The sequence below is a fragment of the Odontesthes bonariensis genome, chromosome 8 (genome assembly GCF_027942865.1).
Source record: "Odontesthes bonariensis isolate fOdoBon6 chromosome 8, fOdoBon6.hap1, whole genome shotgun sequence".
Classification (NCBI taxonomy): Eukaryota; Metazoa; Chordata; class Actinopteri; order Atheriniformes; family Atherinopsidae; genus Odontesthes; species Odontesthes bonariensis.
Window position 1 is genome coordinate 19,860,108 of NC_134513.1, and position 24,248 is coordinate 19,884,355.

At 41.8% G+C, this 24,248-nt stretch overlaps 2 protein-coding genes across 16 annotated transcripts in view; both read left to right on the top strand.

Annotated features, from left to right (window-relative positions):
- LOC142385463 (pleckstrin homology domain-containing family A member 5-like) overlaps window positions 1-9,372 on the top strand; it is a 230,400-nt gene extending 221,028 nt beyond the window's left edge. For all 15 annotated transcript variants that reach the window (XM_075472017.1, XM_075472019.1, XM_075472023.1 and 12 more), the window contains 4 exons: window positions 769-873; window positions 2,054-2,199; window positions 4,234-4,382; window positions 6,251-9,372. In XM_075472017.1, the coding sequence (XP_075328132.1) occupies window positions 769-873; window positions 2,054-2,199; window positions 4,234-4,382; window positions 6,251-6,285 (435 nt within the window). In that variant the 3' untranslated portion in view covers window positions 6,286-9,372. The remainder of the gene's footprint in view (window positions 1-768; window positions 874-2,053; window positions 2,200-4,233; window positions 4,383-6,250) is intronic.
- A 1,125-nt stretch (window positions 9,373-10,497) lies between these two features.
- LOC142385467 (zinc finger protein aebp2-like) lies at window positions 10,498-23,890 on the top strand. The gene is made up of 8 exons (XM_075472042.1): window positions 10,498-11,160; window positions 19,988-20,219; window positions 21,597-21,704; window positions 21,787-21,973; window positions 22,087-22,211; window positions 22,301-22,368; window positions 22,897-23,010; window positions 23,107-23,890. Exons 1-8 carry the CDS (start codon window positions 10,655-10,657, stop codon window positions 23,117-23,119), a joined length of 1,353 nt encoding a protein of 450 aa, XP_075328157.1. The 5' UTR covers window positions 10,498-10,654; the 3' UTR covers window positions 23,120-23,890.
- Window positions 23,891-24,248: the final 358 nt, after the last annotated feature.

The window sequence follows — 24,248 nt, forward strand, 5'->3', positions numbered from 1 at the left end:
TTGACAAAAAAATGAAAGACATGAGACTCGACTCGGACTTGGAATTTAAAGACTCGGCACTTGACTTGACTTGAGACACGATGACTTGAATGACTTGAGTGTTAAGCATCTAGCATAACCTTGAACTTTGTTCGTCATTTAAAGATCCATTCTGACCAGTAAGGGCTTGTCAAACTAGCTAATATTATTCTGTTAGCCTAGTCGGTAGTTAGCTAACGTTAGCTTGATTTGATACGGGGTGGACAGGTTGGACACATTGGCCAATGATGTTTACTGACAGTTACTTATATCTTGTCTTTTCACTTTATTAAGATCAGATTCTGCAGGTAAAATTGCAATAATAAGGTGACTTGACTTTGACTTGACTTGACCTATTACAGGACTTGACTTGACTTGCCCAAGAAAAAAATCACTTGGGACTTACTTGAGACTTGAAAGCTAAGACTTGAGACTTGCACATGTGTGACTTGGTCCCATCTCTGCCTCGAACCACTCTTTCACAGTCTGAGCCTGATGGATCCTGACATTGTAATTTTGGAATATGACTGTACCATCAAAGAAGAAAAAAATATACTAATGGAAAAAAAAAACTGCCCAGGTAGTCAGCTGACCTCGTTTTTTGGGTGCATAACATTGCTGAACCTCAACTTGGCCAATTGAACCTAACTCTAATAATTTGTTTAATTTTTGGGGGGGGAACTTATTTTGGCCAGACAGTGTATATACAGACATGATGATATGATGGCCTGATTCTATTCCAATCTGCAGGAGGTGCAGAGAGCAGAGGAGGGGGGAAATGCCGAGCGTGAGGAGGTACAGCAGGAGAGGGACCTGCATGAGTCGCAGGCTGGGACCAACAGTATAGACAATGAGGTACTGCAAACAGAATAAAATGAATAGACATGCCTTTGGAGAACAAAATTAAATCAGATTGGATGTTACAGAACCATGGGGGGAGATTCAGTATCATTTAAATTTGCATGCAATGGCACACATTCTCCACAAAATTTGTTGTTCACTGACTGAAACAATTGAGTAAAAAAAAACGCTAAAGGAGAGCTCATTTCACAGTGTGAGCAGAATATCAGAATAAATCCGGGAAGAAGTGGCCTCACTGTTTAATAATCCAGGTTAAGTTACTTTAAGAGTTTTTTTCTTTAACCTTGATCTGTCCCCATGCAGTTGGCCTTTTCTAGGTTCAGAGTGTTTTCTAGAAACCCAAAGATAAAAAGGCCCATTTTTTACAAGGAAAACATGTTATGTTCATGTTCCTGCTGCTGCTGTGCAATTGAGAAAGGGAAGATGTCCCCAATGTTCTGAGAATGTCCTCAATGGCAGTTTAAATGCACATTTAAAAGCCATGAATTCAAAAGTAAAAATTCTCTCTGCTTTCCATCATATGTTTAGATTAGAACTATGGATGTGCTTATGTGTACACTCCTGTAATGTTGCATTTGGAGCTAATTATGCATCAGTGATTAAAGTGCAGTACTCAAATGAACCGAAATACCACTTTATATTGTCAGTGGGAAAGCCGTAAATAATTTAAGTATAAAACTTCTTCACTGCAGATTAGGAAAATAGATAGAATAATAGATTATGTGGACATCCAGCAGGCTCCAAACTAAAGGGAGGAGAATCAAAGGAATCCACCACAATGTGTAATCCCTCACTGCAGCTAATCTGCCATTGTGTTTAAACTGGGACGGGAGGGGAGGATTAGGGGGGCAGTGGAGGAAGATTGGTCCACAGATGGTCTGAAAATAAAAAAAGTGTTGTTCTGTATAAAACAGTAAACACAGACGGTGTAAAACAAGAGCTGTGTGTAGAGGAGGTAGAGCTAGATGGAAGTAAGAATGAAGAATGTCCATATAGATTGTCACAGATGTGAATTCCCTGATGTGTTCACCTGTTACACAGAGGTGACCTGTTGTACAGTGAAATGGTGAAAGGAAGTGTTCTTTCTAACAGTGGAGTCCCGGAGGGGGTGGGATGGAAGGACCACGATGGAGAACGGTTTGTTTAGTGACCTCCTCTCGTTTGGGTTTTTCAGCCATGTGAAAGCCAGAGGGTGGTGATTCTGGACCTTGGCAGAGAGCCGCAGCATGTGGAGATTGTGAACTTTCAACCCTTTGTGGATGACGAAGGCAGGGAGCAAGACCTGACCAGCTCTCCCACAAATACCACCACTGAAAACAGGTGTGTGTGTGTGTGTGTGTGTGTGCGTGCATTTGTGTGAACATGTATCACTGAGACGAGCATTTTAAGCCATTTGTTGAAAGGGGGGACATTACAGCTGATCCTCAGACCCTCAGAGGGCGATTTGTGGGATGTTATACTGAAAGTGTCATCGTATGCTCTTCAAAGGACAGTATAACTATTAGTTTATAGTTTATACGCACACCAACAGCCAAAGGAAATCCCTTAAAAACAACCAGCCACAGCAGTACACTGCTTGTAGATGCATTAGTGCCACCTTCTGGACTGCAGAAGCTCAGGCAGACAAAAACAACTCCAATAAAGACTTTGAGAATCATATCTGCTCCTCTTTTCACAAACACAGTCATTTAAAGGGATAGTTCGCCTCTTTTGACATGAAGCTGTATGACATCCCATACTAGCAATATTATTTATGAATATTTTCTTACCCCCCGCTGCGTCCTGTGAGCCGGGTTCCAGCCTTGTTTTGGCGGTAGTCCGGCTAGTTGGCTGGGGTCGCAAAAATAAAGCGTTTTGCTTCTCAAAACAATATGCGTTCAAAAGAGTAATACATTTGCATCACAAAATCGTTCTCCAGGAAAGTCAGACCTCACAATCGCTTGGCGCTATTTTCTCTTCCTTGTAACACTCCGTGATTGCCACCTAGCGATAGCCGCACCTGTTACGGTGTTTGCTGCTCGGAAGCAGGGGACTGCTCGGTCTGCACTTCGGTCTGCACAGTTTACACAGCCCGTAGTGATACGAAGGGAGAGAGAAAATAGCGCCAAGCGATTGTGAGGTCTGATTTTTTTTTTTTTTTTCCTGGATGAACGATTTTGTGATGCAAATGTATTACTCTTTTGAACGCACATTGTTTTGAGAAGCAAAACGCTTTATTTTTGTGGCCCCAGCCAACTAGCCGGACTACCTTCATCTACGCCAAAACGAGGCTGGAACTCGGCTCACAGGACGCAGCAGGGGGTAAGTCAATGTTCATAAATGATATTGCTATATGGGATGTCATACAGCTTCATGTCAAAATAGGCGAACTATCCCTTTAACACACATCCAAGCGATGGGAGGACAATGAGTCGATGAACTGTTGAAGCTCCTGTCTGAAAATGGTTCCAGAACCAACTTGATGACAACACTGTATCTGGTACCTTTGGAGGCCTTGGGACCAGGCACCTCATAATCAGCTGTTTCTGCTGTGGGTGGGGCTACCCTTATTGTGATTACTGATTGGATTGGAGTGCTGAAAGCCTGGGTTTTGCTTGAACCCATTCAACCCTAAGACTTGGTTTGAAACGGCATACTAAAACCTATGGGTTTTCTGGAAAAATTTCACAGTACAGGGTTCTACAAGATAGCAAAATGAGTAAAGATGATGACACGCCTGTTATTCTGGGGAGACATGAGGAAAAACTGCTGATAAGAGATCCGGAACAGAATGACAAAGCAGAAGTAATGTTCAGGAAGACGAGATCCAAACAGTCTGATACAACTTCTGGTAGACTCAGCTGACCGGCAGCAGTATACACGAGGCAGCCGTGTAGAAACACAGCTGTTGTTCGATTGAGAAAATAGTAACAAAGTAAACAAGGTCTGATGCGATAGGGATGCATTATAAAAATTGTTGGGGCGGTACTTTACAGGACTCCATTATGAATGGTATTGACTTTTGGGTTAATCATTCATTTGTGGAGGCCCCTTTGGCAGCAGAGACATTACCTCTGTGTAAGACGTGGGTATTTTCTTTTTTTTATTTATTTTTTTTGCCCACCGTTCTCAGTTGAATTTGACTGGAGGAATGTGGTATAGCAAATGTGTAGGAGGACATCAATAAATCCAGAACACAAAGTCATAATCATGAAAACTGATGCCTCATTAGATTCAGTGCATTCATACCAGGGAGCCTTCTAATGATGTAAACAACAAATACCAAAAGTACGTCTTAATCGTTCTTTGAATGGTTGCTAATTTATTTATTTAATTTTTTTTATCGCTATTAAAGAAACGCACTTGCTTTTGTAGCTTTCAGACGCCGAGTCCCGAACCAAAGGAGGGGAAAAAGGATGTGAGCCAGCAAATGACCCGACAGGAAAACCTGGAGAAGAGCCTGGATTCATACAAGCATCTGACAGCAGACAACAAGAAACACAATAATAACAACATGTTGGCTTGTAAGTAAAGAAAATCTGTTGTCATATGTTCAACCTGAGACCACATTTCCCCCTTAATCCTAACAGATTACCTCATCAGTTGGTAATTTTACAGGATTTGGAAAACATTTTTGACCTTGTGGGAGAATGAAAGTCTAAAGAAATACCGATCAAACCAGTTTCATGTTCACTGCCCACCCACACCAGTGTGCAAAAAGACTGAAGGATCATTTGTAGCATCTGATATTGTGGCACTGATGTTGGCAGGCTTACTCTTCTTCTGGAGAGCTGAATTCAAAGCATTAGTGGATCGGAAAAAAAGACCCTTTATTGGGTATTTTAATCATTTTTCAACCATCAGCCTACTTCAATAATCAGATTTCTTTCCCAGTTAATATGTGCAACATCTCAGAGGCTTGTAACATATCAACTGTGTTAAACTATTATTATTACTATTTATCTTTACTTTACTTGTGCTTATTCTGCCTTCGCGTTTTTATTCTCTTTTTTTGTTGCTGTTTTTTTTTTCATCCAAAAAGAAAATTCAGAAAAGAATCAGGAAACCATCTGAACGGAACCAAACAAATAAGCAAAACGTAGAAGAATTGTGCCGCAGCAGGTACATTATCGCCACCTACCAGACTGGAGTGTGGAACTGCTGCGAGTCCAAAATGAAACGCACTGAAATGCATTTTCCTTTTCCTTCTTTTTCAAGGATATTTAGAATTATATTCACGCCTAAAAAGAGAAAAATCACAGCTTCGAAATGTATGCTTTTGAGCAAATTTAGGAGAATTATTGAACTGCTGATGTGTGGCTCTACTTGCACTCTTTATGCTACGCTAGGCTGATCTGATCCCAGTTCTTTACTCGGAAAGAAAGTAAATAGGTGCATTTTCTTCAAATTATTCTTTAAATCTCACTGCCTCTAACGATGGCGCATCTCTCTGGCTTTACATAAATCAGACTGTGCAAGTACCACTTAACACTGTGTGTGTTTCTTTGTGTGCTATTGTGAAGGAAAATAGCTTAAGAATCTAATCTGCCAAAAGATCACTTGTTTATCTGTTAATAAACTTTTGTTAGGCAAGGCAAGTTTATTTGTAAAGCACAATTCAACTACAAGAATATTCAAAGTGCTTTACAGATACATTAAAACAGTAGAAATAAAAAGCATGATTTAAATTTTAAACAAAAAAGATAGAAATAAGAACAATAGATAAGATCAGTAGTTAAAATGTGATTAAGTTTTGAAACTCAAGCTTCAGATTTGGAGCTGTAAAGATGCTGTTACAGTAATCAAGCCTACTAAAGATGAATGTATGGACTAGTTTTTCCAGGTCCTGCTGACACATCAGATCCTTTAACCCAATATATTCTTAAGGTGATAGTAGGCTGACTTTGTTACTGCCTTAATGTGTTTTTCCAAATTTAGGTCTGAGTCCATCACTACACCCAGATTTATGGCCTGGTTGGTAGTTTCTAGGTGTATAGATTGAAGCTCTGTGGTGACCTGTAATCATTTCTCTTTGGCTCCAAAGACAATTACCTCAGTTTTGTATTTGTTTAGCTGGAGAAAGTTGTGGCACATCCAGTCATTAATCTCCTCAATAGATGTTAAACAGAAGAGGTCCCAGGATGGAACCTTGGGGAACTCCACATGTGACTCTTGTGTGCTCAGATGTAAAGTTACCTATTGACACAAAGTACTTTCTGTTCTCCAAGTATGTTTTGAACCAGTTTAGTACAGTTCCGGAAAGACCCGCCCAGTTTTTTCAGTCGTTTCAGTAATATATTGTGGTCAACTGTATCAAATGCAGCAGGGGCAAAACAACAAGTAAAGGATGAAAACATATTAATCAATTCTCACTTTCTTCTCCTCCCTGCAGCTCAGACGTTCACCTTGGTGAGCAGTGACACGTGAGCGATGCCAGCCTCAACATGCACACTGGCGTCCCGTAGAGCCAAAATGTAGCCAGCCTGCACAGAGCATGCTCCATGGCTTCCTGCATTTACAACAGAACTCCTTTGATACTACTGTTACATGCCCACATGGAAACTGAAACTAAAGGACGACAGCCTTGCTAACAGACAGATGACCAGCAGCGAGACGGGCAGCCATCACATCCAGACAAAGAAAGGCAGATGTATTTTATCTTTAGTAGCTTACCAGTATGACATGACCAAAATAAAGATTCTGTGGATTCCTTCTGGCCCCAAAACATGTCTACACCAAAAAAAAAAAGATTGTGAAATGGTTATAGATACATGATTTGACTTTAATCTACCTGAGCTAGCCCAGAAATGAATCATATGGAAGTTCAAATTAAACCACCTCTTTTTCCAGGGTTAATTAATGAGAAAGAGGACAGAATATAAGAACTCAGCTGCTTGATTTTCAGATTTTCCCGTCTGCTTTCCTGAACAGAAAATCCTAGCAGATCCAAAATGGTTGACATTTTCCAAACTTTTTAGAACTGCCATGATGTGCTCATCCAATGAAGTTGAAAACCCTCAGTCTCCTCTTTGTGTCCACTGAATAAAGCTGAACCTTTTAACAACTGCCTTGAGGAGAACAGTGTTGTGGCACTTCGAGGCAACGGTTAAAGGATCATTATACAACTTTTACACATCACTGCCACTAATTTACATTGTTTTATTAGGCTTTGTGGAAAAATAACACAAAGGCTCTCGGAGACGTTTTTCCTCAAAAATATAAAACCCTTTTCGTTTTTTTAGGGTTTTAGTCCATAACCTGGGCACAAAAGAAAACATTTTTACTGGGTGATGGGTAAATCTCTACAAGCAGCCACAGAATAGACAATGTCTACAATGGTCACCTGTGGATTGCATCTCAGCCGTTTGGTGTCAATGTGACTCCATTGACTTCAGATGACCACAACCGGCAGGCAGGTTACAGAATTATGGACAATCAAATTCTAGTTCAAAAGACAGGCAGGCAGAAAACGATTTTAGTTTTAAAACTGGAGACGACAGTCTTGTCCCCGCGAAAGCTGGGCTAACTTACACAAGAGCAAACACACACCACAGCCAAGCATGATCATAACAAGTCTATGGCGTCATTCACAGTTTAACACACATAAAGGGGATATGATTGTGGAGGCTGGAAGGGACTTGTTGCCCAAAGGAAAGGAGTTGAATTACCTGGAAGACCTGCTGAATATAGAGGAGGATAGAAAGTGAAGCAGATGATTGATTGTTCTGGACTGTCAAGTTGAGCTGAAAGCAAATTCAAGTCGATAAATAATTCTCCTCGGCAGGGGGACTGGGGTCACCCTTAGAGACAAGGGTGAGGAGCACGAAACAGTCTTGGACGGAGCCAGCCGTACTCGCTGAAATCCATATTCACTGTTGGAAACGCACCATGTTCTGCAAGATTTCTGGGAATAAAGACGGCAATTAAAATATCTCCAAGAAGCTTGGAGTAGCAAAGCAGATGAGGTTTGCGTATGTGAGGATGACACACTAAGCCAGGTTTATGCCTCAAGGTCAAGTCGATGCAGAGCCAGCGTGACCTACACCTGATTGAGCAGTTATGCTCTTTACATCTGCAGTTTAGACCCCTGAAGCCGTGGTTGGTCGCAGCGTTTCTGATGCGTCCTACGTGCGATGACAACTTAAAACAACAACTTTACATTCAGCAACTGAAAAAAGTTGTGGAATGTAACTCCAGTTCTGTGACAATCTGAGGAGTTAACGAATGCACAATGAGCAAACACGAGTCAATTACAGCCTGGACATTGAATTAGAGTCTGACTTATTGTTTTACAGGTGGAACATGTGGCCAAGTTTGGGAATAGTTACAGCATGGTAGCCAGACAGTCCAGGTTTTGAGTGGAATGCATCCATTAAAAATACCTTCTTTGTGTGGACTTGGGACCTATCCCAGCTGACAGTGGGCGAGAAGCAGGGGACACAGAAAACAAAGACAGTCGTGCATGCTCACACAATTTGGAATGACCAATGTGTACATTTATTTGCCATTTCTGGGCACAAGAAAATTAGAATCAAACCATTTCACAGTCCTGACTCCATTTACGACTTGTTTTGGGAGTCATTAGCACCATAGAAATGTGCTGCCAAGTCCATACACACACATCAATATACAGAGCTTTTGATACCTAAGTATTACAGTCATCTTAACATAATGTTATTAGAATTAGGATAAATAACAAATCTGGAGATGGGGATGATAGCTGTTCCTGAGTTGTTGGAAGCGAGTGTACAGCTGTATATAAGAGCACGAGGAGTCTCACCTCAGATGGGCTAAGCACCAAAACTCATACATGCAGTGCTTTACTTTGACCCCCAAGTGACCACTGAAGCTCTTTGATGTTCATTTGAGATTGGAGGCTTCCTCCATTTTCGCTTCTTTTGAAACTGCAACACGACCAGTTGTCTTTCATTTGATATGCATATATGGATTTATAAAAAGTATAAATATATATGACCATAAAGCCAATTTTTACTTCAATAAGGTGCCACTTCATGCTGCTGTTCTTTCTCTTTTTTACAGGACTTATTTTTTTGGATTATATAGGCGAAGCAGGTGATTGGAATCTCCTGAAGTCTGTCGAACACTCAGAGTATTGGAATGCTTTGGATTTGTGTCTGATTTTTGCATTCTGTGTGTCTTTTGAATTTTTTTTCTCTTTGGTTTACATTACTTCGCAGATTTACGAAAAAGATTATGACACGACACAGTCCCTGAGTTTGAATCTGTCCTAGATGGTGAGGAATTGGGGTTATAGCACAGGTATGAAGCAATAAGTCAGACTTTGGAGCTTCAGGACATAAAAGAAATGTAAGAAATGTATATGTAACAGTTAAAAAGAAGTATTGAAAAATAAACAGAACAAGAAGGCATAATTTATGTACACACTGAAAATAAGAGTGAATATTATAAGATATAATATTATTAGTCAATATGCAAAAAGTTCATACTGCATCTGTTTTATATCATGTGAAATAAATGTTGATGTTCTTAAAACCGTCTTGGGGGTTGTCTTGTTTTCAGACTGAACCCTATTCGGGTTCTTTTTGTTCAAATAAGTGAGACACAAACATAAGCTGTGTTCTCCATTCTTTTAGCTTGCTACTCTTTATGATTACAGGTTTGTCAAACTTACAACATTACATTAAGATGGCGTCACAATTATTGATGGATGAATGAACAGATCAACAGCTTCTGCTCAACTGCTAGATACTTCTGATTAAATTAGATTAATCTACCAAGTATTTTCTGGGTTACTGAGCCCAAGGTTAGTTCAAATTTATGCCCAGAAGCATCCTCTAACAATTAATAGTTTTTTAACGTATGTTTTAAGAAAATGCATAATTAGCAAAGATTAATTATGTTTATCATACTGAAAACTACTTGTCTTTTATGTTGCTTGTGGTTATCATCGGTGGGCTATTTTCCCTCCATCCTACAGGCACAATAAAAGCTGCCCTACAAGCCCATCATTCAGGTCAACCTGGTTTCCATTATCAACAGACTGCGCAGAGTGAGCGGAGGTTTAACACAACCTTCAGACTAAAGACTTTAAAAAAAAATGTTCCAAAGGACCGTGGTTCCACCGGGAGCGCTGCCCTTGTTCAGATAAGCTCGAATCTTTTCACCACTGCTGGAATTGGGTCCTTTCTCTGTTTGTTGGAACACGTGGAGTAAGGAGCCACAATGCCGAAGATCGTTTATTTTTATGTAGATGCCCCACTCCCTTAGAAACCAATCTATCCTACCAGTTGAGCCAAACAGAAATATCATAATGTCCCCTTTTAAAATTATAATTCATCTTAAGAAAATCCAGGTAGATGAAATATATTGCAAATGCACTTCTTTTTTTTTTAACAGAAAATACAAATTGACCTGACAGGCGTAATCATGACGGCTGCATTCCATTTTGAGGAAGGTCTTGCTAAGTCATTCTTAGTGTTCTACCGGAATACTAAAAGAAACGTAGCTATCGTTAATGTCTTTCACTAGATGTGCGTTTCGTAATTGTGTGACACGTCAAAATGTTTACAGCTTAAAAGGTGTTGTCATTATATTGTGTATTTACAATCAAATAGCAATCTCAAGGGTAATTTTGTGTCTAAAAACCGAGTGAAACTTCTCTCCATTATAGACGAGCTTTGACCATGCGAGGCCTCGATGTCACGCAAACCCCCTGCTGCGCTGCGCTTCAATTGGAGTGAGTGTTAAGAAGGGCAGCCTGAAGCCAAGTTTTCAAGAGAAACATCACAAAAATACATTTTCGGGCCGTTTGAAAATGGCCGAAGGGACTGAACAAGATTCGCAACCATCGTCAGCACAAAACGGCACCAGCAAAACGCCAGTAACCGGCAAGGAGGGACAGGCCGTGCCGGACCTCAAACAGGAACCGGGCGACAACAACGAGGACAGACCAGACGAGAATAGTGGTCTTAGTGCTGCGGAGGGACACGACCAAAACCTGACTCCCTGTACCGGTGCAGACGACCAAACTGCTTCACCAAGCGGTAAAATGGACAGCTGCGAAGTGGGAACCGGTGGTAAACTCAGCGAACCGGAGAGAAGTCCCGTTCAGGGGAGTTTGGCGAGCAGCACGGACTTCGCGCAAGAGGGCTCCCGGGTGCTGAAACAAGAACAAAGAGAGGGGGGAAACGTGTCCAGTTCACCGCCTGTCGACTACACAAAGACCGCGGAGAAAGCCGAGCACGGCACCAAGAGACGGGCCAGCGTGGAGCTGACCTCGTCGGATGGAGAGCCGCTCAGTCGGATGGATTCAGAGGACAGGTGTGTTGAAGTAGGAAGAGGTGCAAAAAGGCCTCACTCGGGTTTCTAGAATAGCCAAGAAGTGGTGTTTGGTCACAATATGTTCGAAGTTGACTCTGTCCATAGAAAACATTCTGTTAACGGGATAAAAAATATGCTTCCGCCGAGCAATACAGTTCTCTAATTTCTGAACGACGTGTTCGTCTACAATTTGGTTTATGATGACTCAACCGGAAGGAAAATATATCTTAGTTCGCAACTGTTATATCATGGGGCAGCTTCACCTGTTTCACCTTTCTGAAATGACAGATAGATGGATAGATATGTATTAAACCCCGAATTAACAATTACAGTGTTGCAGCAGCAATTTAAAAAAAATCAGCCATTGAGGTAAGATGACTATAATTCTAACAAGGCTATAAAATGTGTGCTTTTTTTTTTTTTAAATTAAAATAGTATCAAAGTACTACACAAGTAAAACTAAACATAAGTCTAACATAACAGAAGCCACTGTGGGCTCTGGAACCTCATCACTGCCACCCCATTGAATCAAAAAACTGTACTAATGTACTGCAACAAATGGTACAAAATAGGCTACAGGTGATAACCAGATGAATACAGTAATTAGGCATAAGTGATGTACAAAAAGAAGATGTAAGAATACAAGCATGTTTACGATAGCTGTGAACAGAACACACCCATCCATGTCAGTGTGTTGTGCCACTGGAGAACAAATTAAAGTAGGATTACCTGGGGTGCAGCATTCTGTTACTGCATGTTTACGTGTCCAGTCGAAGGAATCTGGAGTATGTCAGAAAGTCAGGCCGTCAAATAACTCCCTACTCAGCCTGAAGAAGACCTGGAAGTGGTCAGTGTACAGATGCAGTTCCTGAATGAGCCCAAACTCTCTGATCTCCAATCTTGCCAGGAGGATATTATTGTGAATCATTACGAACCCGCACCCTCTCAGTGGCTGCTCATCTCCTCCTGAGTAACAGTAAAGCTTTCCTCTGACGGCTTAACAGATCCGTCCTGCATCCAAGTCTGACGCTAGAAAAAGTAGCTAGTTCTTGGATATCTTTTTGGTGGCCTCGCAACTTAACTTAGACATGATTTGTGTGTGTTCACCCTTCTCTTCTGCGTTTCCCAACCCCCCCTCCAGAATAACACATCCAGACTATGCAGTTAGGGATTGAATCACTTTACATGTACGCACTTAGCAGCCTCTGAGCTAGCCAGGGGATGTAGTAGCAAACGCAAAATGGGCCTGCCCTCCTGTGTCCTTACAGACATCAAGTAAAATTAGGAACTGGCAACTCTAACCGCCAGAGCTGATGTCACTCAGCTGATTCCACAATGCCAAATTAATGTGTGTAAGGACACAGCGGTACAGGGCTGAGCTTCCTCAGCCAAGGAGGAGCAGTGGCGGTTTAACATAGACTTCTTTGTCTTGCCTATAAGGCGCAACTGATTTATGAAAGAGGCTAACAAAATTAAAATGGGCAAAGGCACTATGTACATGCTCCAAAGCTCCAAAGTGTACTCTAAACAGTAAAGTGGAAATGTATACCAATACAGCTGAACTGCCTATAAAGCTGCTCTCTTTCACACACATATATATATATATATTTTTTTTTTTTCTTGTCAGATGACTAAACACGTCAGAAACTGGGACTACAAATCAGCCCATTAAGAATATGTTCAACTCTGTCATTTAAAGCATTTCCAGAGTGTTGCTCTGCTCTAATAAAATTCAGATTTTGTTAAACGCAGCCTCATCTAACAAAAATCCCAATTCAAATTACTCAAAGAAAAGGTCCGGGAAGGGAGTTTGGCTACACTTGCATGTGCCATGATCTCCCACGGAGAAAGTTGGAAGCAGCAGAATGTCCCGACTCGTTTCTCACACGGTCCACAGTGTGAGATGCACTTCAGCTGGTAACTCTATTCCCCTCTCATGCATGCACACTGGGACGAGGATGGTGGTCCAGTTACAGTGAATGTCTGGGTGTCGAACAGTGGCTTGACTCAACTTTGCATGTTACTGTGCTGACTGTGAGGGTTTAATTGTATTACAGTAAGAGTATGGTTGTTTTCAGCTCCAGGAAATGGGATATTTATTGCGCCGGAGGACACCGTCTCCGCACGGTCGTTGTCGTTTGGTCTGATAAGAAGCTGCGCCACGCAAAACTCTCCCAACTCCTTCTAGAATTCTACTTTTCAATTCGGTTTCATTCATATAGCGCCAAATTGCAACAAATGTCATTTCAAGGCATTTCAAAGATGCAGTTCAATTCAAGTCAATTACTGCCCAATTCACTGTAATACAATCATAATCAAATCAAATTCAGTAAATACCAAATTAGCCCAAATCATACTAAGCCAGTTTAAGAAAAAAAATAGAAAAGAAACTCCCTTTTAACAGGAAAGAGGCAACACCACCAGGCCAGGTATATCTGCTCAGAAAAAGAAACAAATGACAACCATAATGTTATGTGCACATGGAGAGTAAAAGGGAGCAGGGTGAGGAGAGGTGCATCATGGGAGTCCCCCAGCAGTCTATGCCTATAGCGGCATAACTAATTGATGTTTCAGGGTCAGCCAAGCAAACCCTAACTGTGAGCTTTACCAAAAAGGAAAGTTTGAAGCCTAATCTTAAAAGCAGAGAGGATGTCTGTTTCCTGAACCCAAACTGGGAGCTGGTTCCACAAGAGAGGGACTGATAGCTGAAGGCTCTGCCTCCCGTTCTGCTTTTAGAAACTCTGGGAACCACAAGTGAACTGGCAGTCTGAAAGCGAAGTGCTGTGTTGGGGAAAATACCAAAGTCTGAGATCCTTAACCCTCATACCTGATTTAAAACACAACTTCATTTCTAAAAAGCGGACATTTTGGTCCCCTTTTAAGCAACTTAAAAACATCATATGTTAATATTTTTTCCTGTTTTTTTTTTTCATAAATCTTTTCTTCCACTTCAGTTCTGATCGTAACTACCAAGTTTTCAATTATTTTCAAAAAGTTAACCCTTTAAATACCAGTGTATATGAGGTAAACACCCATTTCTGTTAAAACACACACAAAAACTGCTATATTTTCAATGTATGCCGTGCAAAGTGAAATATTATATGGGGGATTATTAGGTCTGGGATATGTCATTGAGCTACAACACTTTATAGACAGTTTCCTGAAGCGCTCAGGACAACAAACAACAGTTTGGGGTTTTTTTTTTTGTTTTGTTTTTTCGGAATTTAGAAACGGAGAATTCAGAGTTATCCAGGTCTTTGTCTTTGAACATGCTTGTAGTCTAACCAACTGATTGGCTTCATAGATAGGTATAGCTGAGTCTCATCAGAATAGCATTTGGGAAGTTATGCCATGCGGTCTAATAATATTACTTAATGGGAGCATAGATAAAAGTGAAAAGAATCCAAGCACAGAACCCCATGTAACTCTATGACTGACTCGGGTGTTTGAGGAAGATTCTTTGTTTCACACGAACCAACTGGGATCAATTTGATAAATTTGACTTGAACCAGCCTAATGCGGTTCCTTTAATCCGAGTAATATGTTCGAGCCTCTGTAATAGAATGTTGTAATTAATCGTATCAAAGGCAGCACTTGGATCCAACAGACACAAGTCTGCTATCAGAGTAGAACGAGATCATCGGTAACTTTCAGCAGTGCTGTTTCTGTGCTATGATGCACTCTGAATCCTGCCTGAAACTCTTCAAACAGAATATTTATACATAAATGATCACAAAGTTGAGCTGTAACAATTTTGTTTTCAAGAACTTCAGACATAAAGTTGGTATATGCTGTAATTAGTTTCAGTTTAATTATTAATTTTCCTAAGTAAATGTTTAATTACAGCAACCTTAAAAGTCTGTGGTACGTACCCCGTCAATAAAGACGGACCGATCAAATCCAATAGTGTTGATTTAAGGAGAAAATCTGCTTGAACAGTCTGGGTCTGAAATAGAAATGTTTTCTCAGGAAAACATTTTTTATTATAGAGATTCCTGTCCAACTAACAGCTGCACACCATTGCGTTCAAACAAAATGGGGGTGAATGTGAGCAGCAGCCGTTTTCACACATGAACACCAGACATGTTCAGGAGGGTATGTTCGATCCAGTCTTTTTCTGCCGTTTGCTGTTCACAGAAACGCATCACAGTGGGAGGCCTTCTGCTCCACTCAGAACATCTGCAGAATGTTCCGGGGCTCCAGTGCAGGTGTGAAAGCTGCAGGATGGAGAGCAGAAGCCGTAGCTGCAATTCAAACGGTTTCTTCTCGTTAATTTGGTTCAGACAGAAAAGAAACGACTCGCTGCTCCAACTGCTTATTGTCGGTAAAACCACGGGAGGTAGATTTAGAGGGAGCTGCCCTTTGCTTTTGTCTTCAGTAACAGAGACGGATTTCAGCAGAACTTGTGTTGAAAGCGATACACATGTTTTTTGCTCTGCCATCAGATAAATGAAAAATGCATGTGTGAAAGTGGCTAATAGGTCTTAAAATGATAAATGGAAGACAGAACTTCTGTTTTTTTAAAACTGCAGTTAACATTAGTAACATCAGTGTGCACGCAGTTGTGGAGAAAATGAATGAACAAATGAAAACCTTTCTTCATTTACTCTTTGGATGAAAAGAAACGTGTAAAGTAGAAAACGAGTTAGCTAACCGCTGATGTGTTCTTTCACTCTCAGTGAGACACTGATAAGAGGCATACATCAGAATAGAGAACTCCCTTTGTCTTAATATCTTCTTCTTCTTCTTCTTCTCTTGTTTGAGTTCATCCCCGGCAGATATGAATCTGACACGACTGCAGTACTCCTCGTAGATGTCGACTTAGGGGACTACCTAAGCCACCTATAGGAAAGACTGGTTCTGACAGCTGGAACCATGACCTCCAATGTGTAATCCAATTTATTACATATTTCCCCTCACTGGCGCAGTCAAATAAAACGGAACTAATCATCTGGTCAGTCCCCAGTGAGATAGACCCTCCAGAAAAATGCGGGCATAAATCCTTGATCTTGCGAGCTAAAATCCTGGATTTTGCGATTGAATATGCTGGGTTTTTTAATGATTTTTATGCCGTGAAATTGCGGAAACTTGCGAATTATGCAAAAAGTTGCAAAACATGCTGCTACTGAATGAAAAAGAGTCATTTTAAAGACCTCCTATGATAAACAGGCATACTGGAACCAAGTTACTTCACAGAAGGTTTTTTTTATTTGAACAACTTGAGCAGTTTCACAATCAGTCGTAAAAAAAAAAAACATGGCTTCAACATTCCTGAGTCACAGAATTGTAAAAGATAAAATAAATCGCGTTTTTCTGGAGGGCCTAGTGAGAGGTTGGATGGCAGGGAATCATCAGTTTGGTGAAGGGCCCCACTTACTGTCAGAGAACCTGTTCTGTCCTCAAAGGCCTGTTCACGTTTGGTGCTGTCACATGTCCAGGGTGATCCAATCACATGTGGACAGCTCTGACTGTGTGTTCTGAGTGACCACGTGATCAGATCTCAGTCGGTAAATAAACACATAGTTACCCGAGCAACAAGCAGCAGCTCATAAGTAGCAAAAAAGCAAATGGTTAGTGACGTATCGGAGCATCTCTGCTGAAAAAGACAAGCGTGAAGCTATTCTACACAACTTTGCTGTGCACATAAGTGCTGAGTGACACACCGTTGGTGATCTGAGATTCTTCTGATGGGATGCAAAGGCATTATTGCATGACACGGTGACAATGACACAGCGGGCGGAAGCCTTTTGGGAATAACGTGTTGTGCACAGTGACACCTTGTCAGCTGTTGATGGATACCTCAACATAAATTCACTGCAGCAAATAGACACTTTGATTGATTTCCTTATCTTTTAATTATTAATGACTTGATAATAGGCTGCTCCTCAATGTGACGTGGATCCTCAGATTTGCATAACTCAGTCAATAGCAACAACCTACTTTACTGTGCAGCCCCCACCCCCACCACTTCTAAATTGACTTGAGCATAGATTTCCCCACAAACTCATGTCACAGATTGAAACTGGGAATGAGTGAGCAGAGCTGAGGTGCCGGAATCGTAAACCCGACACAAACGGCAGAGATGAGAGGACTGTGAAACCTGTGCACACCTACGGTGTCTCTTGAAGCTCCGCTGCTCAGGGCCTGTTCTCACTCTGATTAGCGGAAATCCTCTAATCTGATGAGTTTGGTCCCCCCCCCCCCCCCATCACCAATACATGTGAAACTTGAATTAGTCAAGTTTGATAAGATCAAGATAAGATCCTGAAAACGAGGCTTCCGTTAGCTCTAACGGGGAAAAATAGACAGATTGCCCTTCACCTAGCCGAGTGCTCCCTGCTGTAAGATTGTTGGCTGTTTATCAACTCAACTGATGGTCTCAGAAGAAGTTCCAGCAGTTAACTTTGACCAGGCTCCCCTCGTAATTCATGGAGCTGAAGATGCCGCAGACCGTGTAGAGCTGTTATCAAGTTTTTCCACTTCTCTCATACTTCAAAATTCCACACGAGTAATTGAAAAGTTCTGAGTTTGCATTGGGCTCCAAAGAAAGATTTGAAGCCGATTGTATCTGATATTTGTGCATCTTCCAATCCTCACCCCCATAGATATTACAATTCTCACATTAGAGAAGCTGAAAGCAATGAATATTTTTCTGACGCAACTGAAATGATTTCACAGCTGTAAGAAATCCCTCCAGCAGGATATTAAAGTGTTCAAGAGCACTGACACACATTTAAAAAAAAAAAAAAAAAAAAAAAAAGGTGCTTTTAGACACGTGTGTGACTACGGCCTGTTGCCTGATGAACGGATTGTAGACAACTGGCAGTATAAGACACTTCAGATGTTGAGGTCACGCCGCTTTGAATTTCTGGTGAAAAACCGCACCACTCCTTTGGAACTGTGGGGAGAAACTGGGCCTCGTTTGAGCCTTCGAAGGTTTTATTTTCTCAATTTTCAAACAATCTTAACAGATTTCATGTTCATGTGGGTGTGTTGCACAATGTTTCCAGTATTTAGGGAGAGAGTCGATGAATATACATCAGTAACTGAAGATGGCTGATTGTTACGGTCTTGGTTTTATTTCCAATCAAACAAAGATGGATGGATGGATGCTCTCTAGCTTCCAGTTTGTGCTCCCATTCCACCTTTGTTTACAGTTTATACCCAGACCGTAATCTTCAGTGTGTCCATTCAGAGTAATTTCCCGCCTTTTTGCCCCCCCCTCCTTCAGCTCTTCAATGAAGCCTATCTAATGTCTTTCATGACCATCCTCATGCTCAGCTCATGAGGTGAACGGCTGAACGATCAGAGTGAACATGGCTACATCACATGAAGAACTGCTTCCTGCCACCTTTGTGTTGTCTCTCGAGAGCAGACTGTGAGAATGTGGCGCTTTGAGACTTCTTCAGCTGTCAAAGACCCACTTTCTAACTTATCATATTCAAATGGCTTTTGGACAGATGTTACATGCAAATTAACTGATCAATCGGCCATCCACTAACAGTTCACTTTTGAATTGACTGTCGAAAGCTTCAGAACTGTACATGTACAGAGACGATTGTAACATGATGAGATATTGTTTAGTTGTCAGCATATAGAAAATGTAGATGGGTGAACGTATGACGGCTAAAATGCTGAGTTGCAGCAACTCTTGCTGTTGGCACATATTTTTTTTTTTATGCTACATTAGCTGTCCATAAACTGCTCTGCTAGCTTTAGCATTAAAATTAGCCGCCAGTTATTTATTCCACTGATGGGCAGTAACTTATTTAGGGGCTGATGCTCTAATGTTCACAGTCATCGCAGAGAACATTTCAGACACCAAACTTCTACAGTAGTACAAATATGGTCTGTACTCACAAAACGATGCATTTGGAAGTTTGTACATAGTCCAGGAGTTTATTATTATCAACACAAGCCTGATAGCTTCTCTGCAGCTAAAGCTGCGTCGACGTCACTTCCTGCATCTGGGAGCTTCAAAGTAAGATGAGGGTTGATCTACTACTGTAGACAACAAAGCAAGGCTGCTCAATTTCTCCATTATTAAAATAAATTCACTACTCTACAACATAAAAATTCATGTAGAATATAGCATATACTTTGTTGTCTACAGTAGTAGATCAACCCTCAACTATCACTTTAAGAAGGGCTTCTTGACAGCCACCCTTCCATGGAGGCCATTTCTGATTAAGGCTTCAGTGCAGTAGATAAATCAAATATCTCTCAGGTCCTGTTTCAGGTCTTTGCTAGATTTTTTTTTTTTTCCCCATTTCTTAAGAATACCACTTTCCGATACTGATCATCTGATGTAGATAGATGTTTAGCCCTTTATTTGTCCTCCACTTGACCAGTCTTCTCAAATGTTTTAAGAACATATTGCACACCATGCTGAGATATGCAAAGTTATCAACTAATAGCTCATTTTGAATCATCTTGTTGGTACAACATACTATTTTATGTCTGTCAAACTGTGTTATCCTTGATTATTATCATAGAAGTAACAAAATATATGGGAACAAATTCTATCTCTGTGACAGGCTGCCTAAAGATACAGTTTAAAATGGCTTCTTTGCTAAGTTGTGTGCTGAGTGTAGACGCACTGGTTCATCCCTTGGGTTCTCGATAAGGGATGGACACATTTAAAAGCACCATCTGTTTAAAATCACTGGACTATAAAACACGTTTTATCGTCATTTCTGAGTCTCCATGATAGAAATCTTAACTGCTTTTCTGTTTTGTTCCCTATTTGGCCCAAAGAGCGTTTAAAGTGGCCCAGCTTTGCTTTCTGAAAGAACAAGACTAAAACTTTCCCGTGTCCATTTCCCAGCATCAGCTCAACCATAATGGACATGGACAGTGCAGCTTCCAGCGGCCGCTCCACCCCGGCCATGCTCAACGGTCACGGTGGAGGCGTGACAACCGTGGGCAGCTCGGCACCGGCGGGGGGCAAGTCTCTGAGCTACACCTGCTGCTGGGACCACTGCCAGGTGCTGTTCTCCAACAGCCCCGACCTGGCCGAACACATCCGAGCCACACATGTGGACGGACAGAGAGGAGGGGTCAGTATCCGTTTGTCTGTGTGTGCGTGTCAGTTGTGAATCTGAACTGAGCACAGAAGCAAGGTTTGGGTCCATTAATGCCTGTTTTCCAGGGCTTTCCATCACCTACATACTGAGACGTCATGTTGAGCAGCTCCACTTCATCGCCTGTACATGCATAGATTGGTCCTCTTAGTTTTTCTAAAAGGGTTATTAAAGGGTATTAAAAAGATGTCTGGAGTGGTGCTGTCAAGGCCTGCTGTAGGAGATGAGTGCAATGTGAATTTCTTTCTGTTTTTATGAACATGTAGAGCTAGGAAACAAAGTTCCTGGTTATAAGGTGTTCTGCTGCTGCCTGAATTTTAGAGCTTTGTTAAAACGTCAGATCACCCATATAAATCTATATTATTAGCACATTAACAACAGCTGCAGAGCCAAAGTGGTTCCTGTTCAGGACAAATAAAAGAAATGAAATCAGAGATGTATGAATAGTATTAGAAACCCATTGTAAAAATCATACCATCTAAAATAAATCGATGAAATAATTCAAACAAGGCTAATATTCATGACTTATCACATGCATTGTCTTACCAGTACAGCATGTAGGGAAATGAGCTTGATTCTGTCCAGAGACCGTGTAGTAAGTTTCACAATAAGTTCAAACATTAAGAGAAATGGGAAAAGACCCTTTTTTTTTTTTTTTTTTAAAAAAAAGCATATATTACAAATATAAATATATAAAGTTGAAAAAAAGATTCTGTAGAGTTTCATGATGAAATGAAGAGAAATCAGTACATTCCAAGAAGAATTCAATAAAGTACGATACAATCTGCATTAGAAAATAATACAATATTTAGGGTTAATAATGACGGTTCAAAATGCTGCTGCACGTCTTCTAACTGGCACGTGTAAATATGAGCCCACTTCCCCCATTTTAGCCTCCCTCCACTGGCTGCCCATACACGGTCCAGGATCCACTTTAAAATGATTTGAACTGTTTTTAAATCCCTCAGCGGGCTTTGCCCCACCCTCCCTCTCTGAGCTTCTTCATCCTTACGCACCCTCCCGCTCTCTCGGGTCAGCTGGTCAGCTGAGTGTGCCAAAAAGTAAGAGGAAGCTCAGAGGGGGGTCGTGCTTTCGCAGTCGCTACTCCAAAACTTTGGAACAATCTGCCTCTTCTGTTTCTGTCTGTTTTTAAATCTTAAAACGCATCTTTTTGAATCCTGAAACGCGGCTTACTGTTTAAGTCAGTTGAAAGGTATTCCTCAGATCATTGTGAAGCGGCTCAGTGTCTGTCTGAATCCACTAACATCCATTTCAGTGTCTTTGTGGGCTCAATAGTTCCAACACAACTACAATGATGTGTGTGTCTGTGTGCATGCCCCCCCTCCCCCCCAGGTGTTCGTGTGTCTGTGGAAGGGCTGCAAGGTGTACAACACTCCATCCACCAGTCAGAGCTGGCTGCAGAGGCACATGCTGAGCCACAGTGGCGACAAACCCTTCAAGGTAAAGCACGCAGGTCACATGATCCAAAACGCCATCCTATCCATCAACTGCGCTCCCACTGAAAAACTCTGTGTTCCTGCAGTGTGTGGTGGGGGGCTGCAACGCCACATTTGCCTCCCAGGGGGGGCTGGCACGCCACGTCCCCACCCACTTCAGCTCCCAGGGTTCATCCAAAGCTTCCAGTCAGGGCAAAATGAAGGAGGAGTCTCCATCCAAGGCCGGCCTCAACAAGAGGAGAAAACTCAGGAACAAATACAGGCGCTCACTGCGTGTGTAACACACACACACACACACACACACACACACACACAGTCCACGGCCATGTTTCCTTTGTGACGTTCTGAAATGAGGCACGCGGTGAGATTAAATGTTCTGTTTCCAGCACGGCCTCATGACTTCTTTGATGCTCAGACCATGGACGCCATCCGCCACCGAGCCATCTGCCTCAACCTGGCAACACACATCGAAAGCCTGGGCAATGGCCACAGTGTGGTCTTTCACAGCCAGGTGGGCTCTCTCACACACACACACACACACACACACACAGCAGGTAATCACGGTTGTGTGACCTGCCTTGTGGCTTGTTGTGTGTTTAGGTAATAGCCAGAAGGAAAGAGGACTCTGGGAAAGTGAAGGTGCTGCTGCACTGGACACCTGAGGACATGTAAGTGTGTGTCTTCTCTCATTCTCCGCTCTCAGGGCCCTGCTGCTGCACTGTTTCCTTAATCTCAGCCTTACTGGACCCTGACCATGACCTCCCCTGCTCCCACCGCCGCTCACACTGTCCCAACATGGCTGACTGATGCGTGCTTTCTGCCATCTTCATTATCATCAGTCTAACCTAACGTGTCTGAAACTGAGAAGGTTTTCCAGATATGTGACTCGCCCAACTTTGTTTATTCTGCAAAGTCCAGCTTTAATCTTCATTTCCTGTGTTCGAGGTCTAGTTAACAGGTCAGAACGACACAATGGGATTGGCTGTTATCAGCACTCCAAATCTGCTGCCCGCCATTCTGTGTCACACTCACGTTCACCATGCAGCCTTCACGCTTCCCACTCGAATGCGAGTGTGTTGTGTGTGAGGACAGACAGATGTGTGATGCGTGTTCCTCTGTGTCAGACCGCCAGATGTGTGATGCGTGTTCCTCTGTGTCAGACTGCCAGATGTGTGATGCGTGTTCCTCTGTGTCAGACTGCCAGATGTGTGGGTGAATGAGGGCGACAGACTGCAGCTGAAGACCAAAGTGGTTCATCTGTCCAAGCTGCCCACAGACACGGCCGTCCTCCTGGACCCCAGCATTTACAGGTGTGTGTGTAGCTGTGTGTGTGTGTGTGTGTAGCTGTGTGCTTTTGCCATCATCGAAAAGCACCTTTACAGACCAAACTTTTTATTCTCCTACAGGATGTTCTTCTGATGGCCTCCTGGTGAACCCCACTGTCACTTCCTACTAACCCACCAGGGAGGAGACCACCTCCATGTGACCGTTCCTCTTCATCCCTTCTGCCAGAGGATCCTTGGAGTTCAGCGACTTGTTTCTCGAGGATTTCTTCTGCCTCCAGTGTTTTCTGCATTAGTTGCTGAGTTTACTGAAGATGTGTAGAGATGTTGCTTGTTTTAGGGTAACACGATTAGACTGAAAACTGACAGCTGTAACTGTAGTGAGAAGCAGACATTGTAAATACTTGAGATTTGTAATATATTTTTATACTTGTTTTTGTTTTGTTTAGTTTTTTTTTTTTTTTTACTGTATTGTAGATAGATGTCCTTTCTCCCAGACATTGTTTAAAAATAGATGTTTGAAATCTGAAAATGTTGGTCATTGTTGTATGTAGCTGGCATAGCTCAGCTTTGATATCATCAAACGTTTCCAGCGTCCACCTGCTCTGAGGAATGAACCTGTGAGCCCCGGCATCTGAGCTTCCGCAAACGTACAGAGGTGCTCGGTTTAAAAACGTGTGACCCAAGCCTCAGTCTGCCCGGGTGACTTCAGAAATGCAGGCCGTGTGTGTATGTTTTAAACATGAGACCAGCCACATGTTTGTGTGGGACGAAATGAGGAAAATGGCCGTGAAAGAACAGGGAGCTGTTATTCACACTGTAATGACCAGGTTAAAGACACTGTTCTGTTCCCAATGAATAATGTAGAAAAACTAAGCACTGTCTATAAAGTTCAGTGAATTCTAAATCACCTGGGTCTGAATGTCCATCCATGGTTTCTTCTTTTTTCCAGATGCCTCATTTCACTGCAAATGGTAGCAGAAGGTTTTACACTCAGTAGTACTCAGGTACAGCCTGCTGGAACACGGGATGACGGTGAAGAACTGGAACGGTGTTGCAGGATAATGTTTGTTCAGAAATCTGATCGACATGTTTTAAAATATTTTTTATCTTTTGTAGAAACAGTCTATTTTTTTCCCCTTTTGAGCACTACCTTTTCATACCCATTTTTGTTGTTTCACGTACAAAATACAGATATTAAAGATCAAAGATAATAGTACAGCTAAAAAAATAAATGCAAACAAATGGGAAACACAAAGAAACGT

Bases quoted from the DNA above. Each gene is read 5' to 3' on its own strand.
- LOC142385467 (XM_075472042.1), top strand. From the start codon at position 10,655: ATGGCCGAAGGGACTGAACAAGATTCGCAACCATCGTCAGCACAAAAC. The intron at 11,161-19,987 runs GTGTGTTGAAGT...TCCATTTCCCAG, and splicing joins CGGATGGATTCAGAGGACAG to CATCAGCTCAACCATAATGG. The intron at 21,974-22,086 runs GTGTGTAACACA...TTCTGTTTCCAG, and splicing joins CAAATACAGGCGCTCACTGC to CACGGCCTCATGACTTCTTT.